This window comes from Poecilia latipinna, unplaced genomic scaffold, assembly GCF_001443285.1.
Source record: "Poecilia latipinna isolate Pla-1442-1.1 unplaced genomic scaffold, P_latipinna-1.0 Scaffold360, whole genome shotgun sequence".
NCBI classification, from domain to species: domain Eukaryota; kingdom Metazoa; phylum Chordata; class Actinopteri; order Cyprinodontiformes; family Poeciliidae; genus Poecilia; species Poecilia latipinna.
The window spans coordinates 362,437-377,621 of record NW_015112976.1 but is presented as its reverse complement, the minus strand read 5'-3'; the positions used below and the strand labels follow the sequence as shown (position 1 = coordinate 377,621).

The 15,185-nt window shown below is 38.1% G+C and overlaps 3 protein-coding genes across 5 annotated transcripts in view; 1 reads left to right on the top strand and 2 right to left on the bottom strand.

Moving 5' to 3' along the window:
* Window positions 1-9,024: 9,024 nt before the first annotated feature.
* tex36 (testis expressed 36) lies at window positions 9,025-10,645 on the bottom strand. The gene is made up of 4 exons (XM_015036198.1): window positions 10,494-10,645; window positions 10,274-10,408; window positions 9,631-9,708; window positions 9,025-9,537 (listed from the first exon to the last, which is right to left on the bottom strand). Exons 1-4 carry the CDS (start codon window positions 10,596-10,598, stop codon window positions 9,232-9,234), a joined length of 624 nt encoding a protein of 207 aa, XP_014891684.1. The 5' UTR covers window positions 10,599-10,645; the 3' UTR covers window positions 9,025-9,231.
* Window positions 10,646-11,437: 792 nt separating this feature from the next.
* Window positions 11,438-14,631, bottom strand: LOC106949744 (autophagy-related protein 16). 2 transcript variants are annotated; one of them, XM_015036219.1, is made up of 7 exons: window positions 14,518-14,631; window positions 14,375-14,438; window positions 14,202-14,286; window positions 13,618-13,691; window positions 12,434-12,685; window positions 12,166-12,287; window positions 11,438-11,950 (listed from the first exon to the last, which is right to left on the bottom strand). In XM_015036219.1, the coding sequence occupies exons 1-7, from the start codon at window positions 14,603-14,605 to the stop codon at window positions 11,829-11,831; spliced, it is 807 nt and encodes a 268-aa protein (XP_014891705.1). In that variant the 5' UTR covers window positions 14,606-14,631; the 3' UTR covers window positions 11,438-11,828. The 2 variants fall into 2 exon arrangements, with proteins under 2 accessions (XP_014891705.1, XP_014891706.1); XM_015036220.1 differs by lacking the exon at window positions 11,438-11,950 and having other exon boundaries at window positions 12,211-12,304.
* A 38-nt stretch (window positions 14,632-14,669) lies between these two features.
* The window catches only part of edrf1 (erythroid differentiation regulatory factor 1), a 17,557-nt gene continuing 17,041 nt past the window's right edge, over window positions 14,670-15,185 (top strand). Inside the window, exon 1 of one of the 2 annotated variants that reach the window (XM_015036214.1) lies at window positions 14,670-14,757. The gene's annotated coding sequence lies outside the window, so the exon portion shown is untranslated. Of the gene's footprint in view, window positions 14,783-15,185 lie in introns of both variants that reach the window. The other variant, XM_015036215.1, reaches the window with a different exon arrangement.

Genomic DNA, 15,185 nt, shown 5'->3' with positions numbered 1-15,185 from the left:
ATGCATAAAATCTGATTTCTTGCTTTTGGAGTCTTCAACAGATTTTGTAGAAATGTTCTAAAGTAAACAAAGCTTTGAAACTTTATTGAAAATCTGATCAGTGTTGTGTTGTGTCACACTGAACTGGTTTCAAAAAGAGAGTTAGAGGTAAAAATAGATGCTCTTCTCTTTGAATAACTAACAATCCCCTGCTGTACATGTAGCCTTGACTCTACACATATGGAGAAAATGTATCTTAACATGCGACACTGAGGGACAAATGATTCCTAAAAGCTGTGCATTTAATTTATCTGAAGCACTGCAACTTTCATTTTAGACAGTTCTACCTCAGTGGCTTAGTTCAACATCTTTGTCAAATATATTGAACTTATTTATTTATTTTTTACAAATCTTCTCCTTTTGTTAAATAATGACGTGGCAACGAGATATTGGCGCTGCTCATCATTGTAGACCCCATTACCTTATTGCATAACCACATACCTTCTGAAAACTGTAAAATCTAACTCAAACATATGCTTTGTTGCTTAAAAGTGGGTAAAATTACTCATAATATTCATTTCTTTGATGTTTTCTCTGTGGTATGAATGAAGCTTCTGTACAAAGTGCTTTCTGTGTGTGTGGTCTAGAGAGGTTGGTGGATCTTGGACCTGTGCTGAGATCCTTCCTTTCCTGTAGCCATTTTGTCCCAAACACAGTGTAATACTGGGCACAAGCCCAAAATCTCCAAAGAGCAGGACCAGCCAACAAGGCACGCCACCGCGAGCATATGTTCACACTGGTAACAGAGAGGAAGGACAGCTTAGGAGGAGAATAAAGAGCCAGAGATCAGAGTTGGATGATGACAGTGAAATTTTACTGTATGTCGTGTTTGATTTTTGACTTCCCAGCAGCAGCCCTCCAGATCCTGCATGGGGATCTAGATTACACTACTGTACAAAGATTATTTAAAACACAACACGATATTAATGTCAAACTTTTTCTGCTTGAGAAAAACACAGAAAGGAGTATTTAATGCCTTCTAGGCATTAGGGCAAGCTGGGATGAAACAACCTGCTTTGGATACATAGAGTGATCAAACCTGGAAGCAGAGGCGGTCCTTGCCTGTTTGGTGCCCTGGGTGAACCAGGGTTCCAGCGGGGGCCAAGAGTAGTAATGTGGTGCATTGTGTTTTGCATTAGGCACTACTGACATCCAGATCCTCTGGTAGTGAGAGTGGGCGGGTGGACGGTGTGAAGCGCTCATTCCAGGCTCCCCCCCACGAGATGTTGCCCTGGGCGGTTGGCCATGTCGCCCATATCAGAAACCACCACTGCCTGGAAGTTAGATAATAACAGTTTTTTTGCAGATAGGACTTGGTCTTGGGTGTGGGTTTGTGTTAGCTTGTGTGTGTGGGGGGGGGGGTGGAGTGGCAGAAGGAGGGGCTAACTCAAGGCACTGTTAATGCAAAAACCACCACTGAATGACGTCACGTGTTTTCCTGTAATTTAGCAGAAGTGTTGTTTAAAATCCGCTTTAGAGTCGCAGATTACATCCGACAGAGGGGTTTGTTCTCTAATTATCGGCTTATCCTAGTTGTGTTAATTGTAGGTCACACATTGCTGAGTAAAACAACAAGCCCAGCTGAAAAAACAAAGCACACTGCTTACAGTGCACGCCTCACACTGTAAATTCAAAGCGCACAGTTGCGTAATTATTAAAGCACTCTCCACATCGATGTTTAGGAAAATGATCTGCTGTTGTAGAAACACTTGTTATCGAAGATGTCAGTCAACACACACTTCTAATCTGCTCAATATACAGTGAGTCTTTGAGAGGATCAGCAGTGTGTGACTGCATATTTCTCCAAAGAGACATTATTTTTCCCTTCAGTTCCTCTTGGCAGAGATCTGAGTGTTTGACCTTTTTAAAATGCAAAGCAATTCTTCTACTCCAGAGATTGAACAGGAGGCTCATGATTGTGCTACGAAATTTGAGCGACCCTAATGCAGTAACTCATAGAGAGGGAGAGCTGTTCTGCACCTGCTGAAGTCTTGACTCGGTTATGGGGATACAATAACACCTCCAAGGGTTATGTTAATCTTTAAAGACGGGTTATTCTTATGCAGCCCCACTCTTTACTTCATTTGAATGAATATTTCACCGCAACCTTGAGTCGGTCCCTCGAATCATGTCTCATTGCATGATTGTTCTTTAAGCTAGCCGCTGCATACCAGCTCTGATTAAAGTAAACGCTCATGGTCAACATTCGCTAATGTTATACGGGTTATCTGTTCATCGAGCAATCATTAAAAACAAAAAAAAACAAAAACAAAACCTTGTTTAACCCTTCCATTAATGGCATGCGGTACGGTTTTAAAATAACATCTCACATAACTTGTCGTTCTTGAATCAGTGCAAACAGGAGTGCGGCTAATTTACCAGCTGATAATTCATGATTCTCCTCGGCTTGAAAGTGCAGACGATGTGAAATTGAGAATTGAATAACTTTCTGAATATAGGATACAATGCTGAGCAGCTCGCGGGAGAGTAATTTACATTTGATAATGACATTAGATTGTGTGCCATTGTTCCCAACGTACCTCCTCCATTAAGGCCACGTATTATGCAACAGCAGAATCTGTTTTACTTTGGACATTTTATAGAGCATCTCATACAAAGTAGCCTCCTCCTCAGAAACACAACTACCAAAAAAAAAAAAAAAATCATTTAGAAAAAGGTATGTCATTTTTGTCAGCTTTGAGTGGCACTTTCTTTTCTTTATATTTCTACAAATGCCTCCAATGGAATACGATAGAAAGTTAGCGATTAAATCGGAAGGTAAGTATGAAAACAGATTTTTGTTCTTGCTGAAGCATCTTTAGCTGTTGCTGCTTCCTCCTACAGCTGGAAATAGATTACCGAAGATACTTATGTTCAGCCAGCTGCCCGGACTCATTATTTAAGCAGAGTATGTGCTTTACGTTAGAGCCGAAAGCGGGAGATACCCAAAAATAACAGCAGTCTCCACAGCATTCAGCAAGAAACATAATTTAAACGTGTTCAGCTGCGTGTGCATGTTCCAATTAGAGGAACATGTCAAACGTGATTCACTTCACTCTCTGACATGTTTCTAATCATCCTTCCTGAATTAGCGGCCTTCTCTTGCTTGGGTGAGAAAAAAAAAATAGTGTAATGAGGCTCAGAGGGCTGTGAGGTCATCCTCCTGACTGTAACGCATAGGTGCATGTTAGCTAATGAGATTACAATTATCTTATGGTGTTGTTGTGAATGCAATTGCTGTTGATAAAACCATAGCATAGAGTTTATGATGTACAAATGACTGACTTGAAGCAGAATCTATCGTTTGAGACATGATGTGTTTCTAAGACAGCATCCTTTTGATGGAGTTTCTCAAGGCTTTTTGAAAAATGTCCAACTCTTTCAAAGAAACTTTTCATTTACTGATCTGACAAATAAATAGACATATGAATGTAATCGCTGTTAGTATGAAACGGGGAAGCACAGATGATAAGATACCAGTTGGTTTATGGCGTCCAAGAGTGCCTTGCAAAAGAACAGCGAGGAGAGCTGGAAAGGTCACTGGAGTTTTCCTGTCCAATGTCCAGGTTCAGTTTTTAGACTCTCCACCAGAAAACGGTCAACTTAAGAGGTAACTTTTGGAGGAGCTGCAGAGATCCATTTTTGAAAGAAAGCCACAAACAAAAAAGCATGGGTAATTCAGCAACCTTCATTTTAGTTAAATCAAGAATCCTGGTCAGAAAAAAACCCCTTCTGACTGCACTTTTTGATGTTATCTTAATTTACAAATTTAACAGAAATACATGGATGTAGAATGCTTGCATTCTTTAAAATCTTCTGTATTATCTTAAAAAAATGTTCAACAATTAGTTTTGTTGCAGTTTGGTAACACTTGTAATTTTGTTAGAACATTGTCTAACATTTCTTACACCCTCTTCACCTACTTTTTCATATTTCTGTTTTATTTCCTCTTTAATCATTTGATCACGTTGATTTGTTGAAGGATCCCAGAGTGACAACATCTTATTTTCTTCTGAAATTACATTAAGACGAATAAAACTGACTGCACAATCAGTATAAAATGTATTCCTCCATTGCTGCAACGGCTGTGGTTGTAAATTCACATCAATTTCCTTCATATATAAACAATGAATTATTAATTCGGCTATCCTTGTATAAGCTATTATCTTGTTATCTCCCTGGTGGGATACTTTAGCAGACTGATGCCTTTAAGGTCTGTGTGTACAGAGGTCTAATGTGATTGTTCTCACCACCTACACTCAGATTTGTATGCAATCTGTATATAAGGCTTTAAAAATACATGAAGGAATGTGATTTAATGCCAGGGTAGATCTGGGCTTCCAATACGGTTTGTTCTGTACCCCTTAAAGTCAGACTGGCAGACCTCACAGCTGGAACACGGACAAGGCTACAGCCAACACACACCAAAGTACTCTGTTTATGCAACACACACACACACACGCACGCACGCACGCACGCACGCACACACACACACACACACACACACCCCAGCACACATACAGTCTCCTTGTGAAGTTTTGGCAGGGGAACCCTTATCTCTATTGGACAAACTCATCGAGTGATGGGAATGTTCTCAGGATGTTATCTAGTTCTCTGTGGAAACGAGATAGCCAGACACCTTTATCCCCTCCCTCAGACTCTGGAGGGTCTCTGACCACTATGGAACAAGGACTGTTCAGCTGCTATGGGACCCCAGCCGACGTACGGCCAAAAACCCCCCTGCAGACTGTGAGGATTTGGAGTGATTGAAAGAGATTAAAGAGAGTCTCCTGGTTTGAGTTTAAACTACCCATGGGAATCAACTCAAGGACCATTTTGGACTTTGCTATTTGAAGGTCTGACTCTTTAAAGCCAACTACAATAAACAGAGTCAGAAAATTTTGATACGTTTTTCCACTTTTTTTGGACAAAAAATAAAGTATCATGATCATATTTGTGATTTTCCAAATGGATAAATGCTGCCATTGTGGAATAGTTTATTTGAGTAAAGTTAGACATTTTTATATATATTTTATATATATATATATATACGACTGTTGAACAACAGAATCGTTCATTGTTGCTCTTCTATGTCTGTTAATAAAGAATCCGGCAAAGAACATGCTCATTCATCATTTAGTTGTTCAAGACATGCCTGAAAAAAAGACACAAATATTCAGGCTAAGACTTTTTACCACGTTACATTTGACACTTAAGGTTTTTTAGGAATGTAGTTAATGAGGCAGCGGGTAATGAAAAACATTTTAGTTTTTGCTTGTAGGGTTAAACTATATCAAGCATACATCACTTTGGATAAGTATTTGCCCTTTCTCTACAAAACATTCATTTTGTCTATTTAGCCAATTGGAGAAAGATTTGCTGACTTGCTTTCAATGATTGTCCTGCTGCGTAACAGAAGTATTAGTATATCAAGAACTGATAACTGGACATTCTCCTTCAGGATCTTGTGAATAAATGATTGCTCCAGACCATTGTCCAACCAGAACCATGTTTCACTGCTGGACTTTTCCCATAAAGCTATTTCAGTCTCAAGCCTGATGGAACAAGATGCTAATCAGCCCACAGAATAATTTCCTAAAAGTCATTTAGGAACATATTTGGGGAAATGTGAGATGGGCCTTTGTGATCTTTTTGGTAATTTGTTGAATTTCTTTAGACCAAGGCATAATCACTTAACACAGATTGCGTTATTTGTTGCACAGTAAATTTTGTTTGACGAACTAAAGTATTCAAACATGACGAGGACAGTAAGTCATGACAGCAAAAAATTAAAAAAAAAAGTTGTAATTGGCAGAAGAATAAAGAATAACCACTAAATCGCCAGTCCAATTCTGCTACAAGTCCTATCATTATTGAGTAAGTGGATAAATTGCACAACCTAAATCTGTCATATTTGACACAAGTAATTCTGCTGCATACAACAGAGTATGTCAAAACAGCACAGCAGCCTTTTAGAGAGGCACACACACTAGCACACACACGCGCGCGCGCACACATGCAATGTGCCATGGCAACACAAATCTTCTTTCTGTTGGTGTTATTTTGACTGTCTGGCAAATCCACCTCTTGTTTTCAAAGCATTTTTGGTCTCCCTCTAACAGGTGCAAACCCTCTCAACTCAGCACATCAAAGAGGCGCATGCACCTGCGAATAAATCACAGCAAATGGGAAGAATCCAGAGTAGAACCTCCTAACACCAAAGAGGTAGTATTCAAAGTGCCTGATTTAATATTTATGAGGTACAAGGCTTTGGTGGTTGAATGCTTGTTTACCGAGATGTGTCTTTTGTCCTTGGAATGAGGTTTGATATTCCACCAAGTAACTATATTTACATATACTCTTAGTTTCTGCCTCTGGATAACATCACACACACACACATGAGTACACACACACACACACACACACAAAGGGAGAGAGAAAGATCGAGATCTCACAGAACATGTTGCATGCTGGTCCGTATTGACACGTTGTTTCAGCTCTCCAAAGAGCTCTTCTTCCCTTGAGATGTTTTAAAAGCCCTGCTGTTATTCTGACAAGGCTGCACGGTTACTTATTGTGATTTGTTGGAGATTTCTGTGCCGAGAAGAAGTTCTAAGTTATTCTAAGTCCATTCTATTTCACAATATTTCTCGCAAAATTATTTATAACGTTTAACTTTCTTACAATTGACAATCGTACAGCCACAAATGTCAATGTACTGCATTGGGATTTTATGCGATAGACTATCACAAGGTAGTGTATGAATGTTGAGTTGAGGAAAAAAAAAAAAAGATTTGTACTTTTTTATACTTCTAAATCAAATGCGGAAATGACCTCATTTCTAAATCAAGTTCACTAACATGTTATTAAATGTAAATGTTAACACAGCTGTTCTCTGAACGTGATCAGGTTCATGAGAAAACATTATAAAGACACACCGTAAAGCTTGGAGGTGATGTAAGAATCTGTAAAGCAGGGGCATAGTTAGATTATACAACAATTTAAAAAAAAAAGTTATTTCTGAAAGAAAGCAATAAGCAATCCTGTTCACAGTTTCCTATAAGCCATCTGCAGAACAACATTAACATGTGCTCTACTTAGAGGAGACCAAAATTAAACAGTTTGATGACAACAAATGGAAAATGTTGTGTTGTAAAAAACTAAGATAGCGAACCATCCTAAACACACTGCCAGCTAGCTATGGCGGTGGCAGTATCATATTGTGGTGATGCTTTTCTTTGTAGGTTCAGAACAGCTGTTTTTAAGCTGATGGCCTGAGGTAATTACAGGGAAACCTTGAAAAATAAATAAGACCTTGCAGACTTCAGACTGGGGCACAGGTTCAGATACACTCACATACACAAAGCATTTTCATTTGTTAGCATGGCCCAAGCAATGTCCAGATCTAAATGTAAATTAGGAAACTGTGCAAAGCTTAGAAATCTATCTTTACAGGTGCTTCAAAACCAAAAGACAGGCAAAGTACAAAGCCAGCAGAGACCATAGAAAACTTGAAAGATGGCTACCAAAGATGGCCAAATTAGAAAACCAACTGTGTCACAATATTGCATCACTTTTGTTTTGGTCTATTACACAAATGCCAAATAAAATGCATTGATGCTTGTGACTGTAACAAAAACTAAACAAATTCTAAAGAACATTTACATAAAATATCTATTTTGTCAGGCAATGTAATTTGCCACTCTTAAAGAGTGATTTGGCCAATGGAAATAAAATGAACATCAAGAGCAAAGCTGACTGATATTGCCAGTGTTATGATCATTGTGGTACTTTCACTCTTGAGTCCCACGGTAGTTGTGCAGCTGCATTTAGGAATCACTGTTTGGCTCTTCTGAATTTACAAAGGGTCATAGTTCAACATGAATGTAGTTAAATAAAGCTAAAAACAATTTTGTCTTAGTGTTTTGTTCTCTTAAAGCAAAACAAGCTCCTACAAGGTTAATCTAGTACGCGGATGAGCTAATTACATCAGTTGAAAAAACACTGGTGAGAAAAGCCACCATCCCCAGTGAGCACTTAGAGAAAGAAAGCAGCTGGTTGTAGCGTTCTCTAAAGAAAAGGACTGGTCACAGATTCTTCTGGTTTTTCTTATTTTTTTCTCTTTTTCCCGTGGAGTGTTTTCCACAACTCTCCCACACTTCCTCTCCTCTTGTGGGAGCTGCAAACATATCCATCCATTTGATCCCCAGGGGTGAAACAAACCCATCCATTATGACTCAAATCAGGCCTAATTTATTTCACATGCTCAAATTTAATGTCGTCATGTTGATACACATTGAATTAAAATAGCTACATTCTTTTTGTAATTATTTTCCACACATGTTCCCTCCCAAAGCGGGCTCATTTCACACAGAGGTTTTGGTTATTAGATCTCTCATGAAGCTTGGCCAAGCAAGGGACTCGTGTGCCTGAGCATGCCAGATCAGGACTCATGCCTGTCTGCTGCCCCCATCTGGCAAACATGGAGACTATCAACGTCACAGTGTTAAAAGATTATATTACAGGCAGGCTCTTATTAGCTGGAAGTACATTTTGACACTTCGATGATGAACTTAGGTTTATGGGCCATAAAATAATAAAGAGAGAGAGAGAACTAATTGCTCGGAAAAGGTAATTTAAATTACTGTAAATATAAAGGTGTGTTCAAAAGAACTTTGAATTTTGCAGATGTTTGAAGAAATTAGCTTTAGACGTAAAAGTGTGAAGAGGTTTATTGCTCATACGTAATTATTCAAGTGACTTTTCTGTGCCCTTTCCAGGGTATTTGGGTAAATGCTATGTGGATTTTGGACACCATTTAAAGGTTCCAGGAGAGGCCTTAGATTAAAAGGTATTAGAGATTTTTGGTACATGGGGATTCGAGCAATATTTGAATCTCAAAAGAGTAATGCTATCTAAGATGATGATTTTTTTTTTTTTAGCAGTTTTGTCAAATATTTAAGTATATTTACAGCATTAAAATTCGGTTCAATTTAAACTTTATTAAAAGGCACAGAGTCCTGGTCCATAGTTGAGATAAATGACACAATAACGCATATTTGTTTCTTTACTACCATCTGAAGTTTTGTTATTGAACCAACACTTGGACTGCGTGTCCTCAAATTAAAACTCACTGAATCTTTTATTCCAGCCACCCAAACGTTTTCATCGTACGTCTGGAGGTCGCCACCTTCAGCGTCCTGAAGGTGGCGACAAGTTGGCAGTTACCAGCACATCCAGACCAACTGGGACACGGGCTGTGTCTTGTCCAAACCACATGAATTGCTCCCTTGTCTCCTGAAAGGCCTCTTCTGACCTCAGTTTGTGGTTTCGAGGGAACCTCCTGTTCTTGGTAGGTACACTAAAGACCTCCACTGAAGTAAAGCCAGGTTGGCTTGGAGAGAAGCTGCATGGAGGCTCTTCACCTGAATCGTGGGCCAGACAGACCTGAGACTTGGTCTGAATATGATCACTAGAATACTTCCTTCGTCCCACACCCTGATGTACACAAACACAGAAAAGACACGTGTGGAAAGGACATTAGCGTTTAGAAACACATCCTTCATGTGCTGAAACTAAATAAATACTCACATTAGAGAAGACTGAGATGCTACTTTTTAAGGTGGTCTTATTGTCATGACATGATAATGGATAATCCTCCCTGGATCGCTGGAAAGCAGCAGAAAAAATGTAATTGCTGTGTTCGTATCGATTGCTGCACATTTTGGAAGCTTTCCTTTCAGCTTACAAGCAGAGTAGCTAAACCCCAGATCATTTTTTGTTTGATAAGCTGTCTAAATTGTTCTTTAAGGGTGCTATACTTAATGTTTGCATGCAAATTTAATAAAAATTTCCTGTAAATGTGCTTAAATCTGCAATATTTGCCATTCAAGTCTCTAATAACATAAAAAAGAGTCGCTATTCACTTTTTTGAGAAACTTGTGAAAGGTGTCTGAAAAGTCGCAAAATATAGCAAACAAGTGTTAAGCTGGAAAACAAGTTGGTGAGGTTGTGCTTTTCCCTACTTTACACTTTAGCCACTGCTCACATCAATGTGACACATGAATTTCCTCAAAATTATTTTCTCTTGTACATTGTCAAATCGTCTAAAGGAGTAACGGCAATAAACGTAAATATTCACAACACAACACAACTCAATGTCAAAAATCTGATTTCATTGGCTAATTTGGACAAAACAATGTATTTCAATTCCTAAACACATGAACACACAGACCTGGTGAATTTTCCATTTAGGATAGCGCTTCACATGCCGATCCTGAGGCAACAATGTTTTAGTCTCACTCAGCATAGCTCCAGTAGTTGTACAGGCTTCACGAGATGCTAACTTTGAACTGTGTGGATGCGCAAACTGAGAACAAAGACAAATAAAACCAGAATGCATTTAGTTTTGAATGTTTTGCTGCATAAGGTCAATAAAATGTACAGTTTCTTACCCACTGGCCATCCTTGTCCATACCACGGTAGCGTTTTCCACCTTTCACCATCTTGACACAGTTTGAGACGTCACTATTGAGTGGTTTCAGTGGAAACACACACATTCTGTTCAGCTTAACAGCTAAATAAAATTGTGGTGACCATGGAAACCTGGAACAGGCAACATGCAATCTGATACCAGATCACCACGGAGCTGCGGATCTGGAATTCTGACAGCAATACAGAACGGGGAAAGTAGTCCAGTTTATTTGCTCAGGAAATTGAATAATAGCTTGTACAATCTTCCCTCTGAAGTTGTGCTAGTGAGCAATCTGGGCCACTTTGCTGTAAAGAAACACATTAAACTGTGGGACAATAAAGAATAAAGGACACCTCTATTCTTAAGCAGCTACAAAAGTCAGAGCAACGTGTAAAATGCAGATGAGAGGACATTTGCAAATAATGTTCATAAAATATTGAGATGTTTTTTTGTCATTTTCTGACATTTATAAATATAAACACGGTGAACCAAGTGCAGAATTTCTGAAACATCTGAAACAATTGTAAAATAGACTTTTTCTGACATGGTTAACAATTCGACTATTAATTTCCATTATTTCTCTTTATTCTGCCACTGCAATTTAATGCGTTCTTTATCATTTGCTGGGTTTTTTTATGCAAAGCACTTAGAACTGCCTTCTTGCTGGAGTATGCTTCTTCCCAAATTTCTTATTTTGTAATTACGTTTATCTCTACTCATTCCTTATTTTATTATCCTAACAGAATCTACACAACCTACATTAATAATGATAAAAAAAAGATATTTCTATTTTCATGCATTAGAGGAAGGAAAAACAATGTTTTATGAAAAATAATGAAACATTTTTGAAAAGAAAGTTTCATACTCATGGTGCGTTAAATAGAAAAAGCATGCGTTTATGCATGATGACAAAAAGAAAAAAAATAGCATGCTCCTTTACTTTTATTATGGCTTACAAATAAAAACCACAAGAATATAATCAGTTTAAATCAGGTACACTTTTTCTGTTTACAAAGCAAGGTTATTTTTACAAAGACTTAAAATCCTAAGAAACAACAACAAAAAAACACCAGCAGACAAAAAAAGTATCATCCTATTCCTCTTAAAACAAGAACTTACATTCAAGTAAACATTTTCAGTGTTTTTATAATTATGTCGAAACACAATCTGCTCATAATTGGATACTATAACATATTTATTTTAACAAACACATTTTGCAGCTCATAGCTAATATTTAAATACACCAGACAATATTTAAATACACCAGACATTTTTTGTCCTATGCACGTCCCATTTTGTGCCATTATTGATGCCTTCATTTAAACAAACACAGATTAATAAATGTCTCTACTATGAAGTCAGGGTTAGCGATACCAGACATTTTCTGGAGGAGAGATGCCGTTTTAATCTCAACTTCCTGTCTAGAGTCTTGAACTCCTGAGGACAAGAGAAGAAAGTCCACAGTTTAAAGGGCATGTTAAGAAGGTTACCATTAAAAACATAGAGTCTGTAGTCCAACATGTTTGGACCAATGGAAGGTTAAATATAAATTTTAATAATGTTGAGAACTTTAAGTAAAACAACCAAACGGAAGGAGAAAAAAAAAGTGAAAACATTTTGTATATAAATATCTAAAAGGAGAGAACTCTGACCCTGAATGACTGACTGAGATGCTTCTGTCGCACCATCCGTAACGTCTGTCAGTAAGTGAGTAAAGCGTTTTCCTCTTTCGCCGTGGAAGTGCTTCTTCAGCTGTTTGTCCAGATGTTGCCACCTGGTAAAAAGAAGTAACTTCAGGGGAAAAAAAGAAACAAAGAAAGAAAAAAAATCCCATTGACTGCCATTTCATCCTTTCACAATGACCAGATAACTGTTTCTGAAGCTTTGATTACAACATTGATCTCACTTTGATGCTCTTACGTTTGCATTAAGTCGTTGTGTTCATTCAGTCGATCTGCTTCAGCGCTCTTTTCCTCGATCCATCGCTGCACGAGTTCCTCTTTGTCTCTGTGGGCCTGCTCCAGCGCCTCCTTCAGTTTGGTGTGCTCTGAGCGTAGGGCCATTAGCTCTTTGGACTGACACTCCATGGTGAACTCAAACTCTTGGAGGGCAGCCTTTAAGTTGTTTTTCGCTTTAGCCAGAGTAAGCGCCTCTTGGCGGTGTTGTGACACGCTGCAACAGCAAAGTTGTGAAATGGTCATCATGCATTGATCTCTCTGTAGTTCTGTTCCTAAACGCAGATATTTGATGGTCAAGGTACAAGTTAAAAAACTCAACAGCAAGCTTTTTTTTTCTTAAATGGGCTCAGATGTCATCTCAACCAACTCTTCTGAGTAATATGAAGAAGACACACAGACTAACTCTGATCATACTTGTTCAATGTTCTAACCAAGAATGCTCTGAAAAAGAAAAGCTGGTTTGAAAAAAAGGCTAATGTAGATGTTAAAGTCAAAGGAATACTAGAAAACCTGGTTAAACATTGATTTTTGTTTAATCCTAAATGGAAATCCTCTGGTTTGTGTATCCTTCTAAGAGCTGAGTTGGCAATAGAGTGATAAAGAGTGATAATAACGAGATGACCCATAGAGCCAAAGAGGACGACAGGCTGGACACGTTCCAAAACAAGATATTGGTTAAAATTCAATTGACTTGGTTCTTTCACAGAAGCCACTCTTCAATCTTTCAGCAAGAGAATCTTTGAGATTATTTAAAATTCAGTTCAAAAACAGCCAAACACCCAACAACCCTCTGGCCTCAGAGAGTAAACTCCACAGGCAGACATGTAAGCCACTGCTGGCGATCCTTGGGCGATTGATTCTGAAAATAAATCAGAAATGTTTTCATCATACACTCCTCTCATGCAGTTTAGGTTCCCTGAAACAGAGAATAAACCAGTCCAGATAGCTAGAACATTTTTTGAAACGCATGATTTATTCAATGAGACTGATATGATTTTTAATAGAAACAGATGCTTCTCATGCATAGTGCACAAGCTTTTATAGTCAGATAGTAATCCTAAGTGCAATAAGTTATTTCATGCAATTTCTGTGCATATTTCTTTTGTCTAAGAGGCTGCAGTAGGGAAATGCCAGGGTGTACGTTACCGTGACTGCCAGTACTGGACCTCAGCTTCTTTCACATACAAGACTGAGGTCATGTCGGAGACAGTTTGAGACAGCTGGGGAGACAAAAAGGGGATTGGATGATTGGATTATGAGAAAATATCATGAGTTTAAAGGTCAGGAACCGAACAAATCAAATAGCAATGACTTGAAGAGTGTAGTTAGTGCTTTCACCATGCTGCAAGCTGTATTCCATAATGCTGCTTGTAAATGATGAAAAATGTGCCCAAACCTTCTACATATACTAACTTGCACCCAGGACTATACAGTAGTTCAAGCATTTATTTCTTCCTTTTTTAATGAATATGACAAACAGAGAAAACAAAAGATGCATTTGTCAGGAGAAATGTAAATATTACATAAACCAATTTCTAATACTGAAATACTGAAACTACTTGTCAAAATTAACAGAACTAAGCTCTGTCTGTAATGACTACATAAATGAGTTTTACTTTCTGAACTCAAATAGCCTACTAAACAAAGAATAATATTTGGATTTTATATTCATTTACGCATGTCTACTTGTAGGTTTCAGAACTTTTTAATGTGCTTCCCATTAAACTCACTTTCTCTGCCAAGTGTTCACTTTCTCTCAACTGGAGTTGAAGGAGTTTGGTGTTTATGTCAACTTCTACTCCTGCTCGTTCCAAACTAAAATAAAAATAAAATAAATAAATAAATAACTGAAAATATAAATGAAATACAACGTCGATGTCTCAAAAGAATAGGTCATACCAACCTTTTACATTGAAGATCCTCCAAAATCCCTGTGCGAATTTCAAATTGGTCCTCCAGCTGAGTGACTGGAGGGACACAAGCGATTATGCCAAAGCAGTAATTATCACAAACGAGGATCCGTAAATATGGAGACATTGTTCTTACGTCTATTGAAAACGCCAACATATGGTAGTTTTTCTTTATCGTCTCTGTGAAGAAGTTGAGATCGCACGTGATTCTTCCAGCTCCCCATTGTTACACGTGAACTGCTCCACAGTTTATTCCCGTTCACAAGCCTTGAGCTGTCACCAAGGGTCGACTCTGTTCTGCGGAGAAAATGAACTCGGAGTCATCACCAGGAGAATTTGCGTCCAGCAGCGAAGTGTCGCAACTCCTCCCTGTTAAGTAAGCAGCGTGGCATTCCCTGAATGTAGGTTATAATATAATATAATATAATATAATATAATATAATGTAAATGCATCAGTGAGTGAAATTCGTTTTAAACTGGATATAAATAAATGAAATTAATAAATACTTTAAATTACAAGACATATTAAATGTGGAAAAATAATTCATTACATGTGTATTCATCATTTTTTAAATACATATATGAGTTTTTATTTTAGTTTAAATCTTCCACATTCCTGTGTTGCAACATATGGATTCTTTATATGCTTCAGCTGTCAGGCTCACCTGCAGAGCGGGGATAATAATGCCACTATTGGTCTGCTTAGATCCTATGGTGTGTTTTACGAGCGCAGCATGGGCGTAGGTTTGGGTAGGGACGGTAGGGACATGTCCCGACCAATATTCACGGGATATGAAAAAGTCC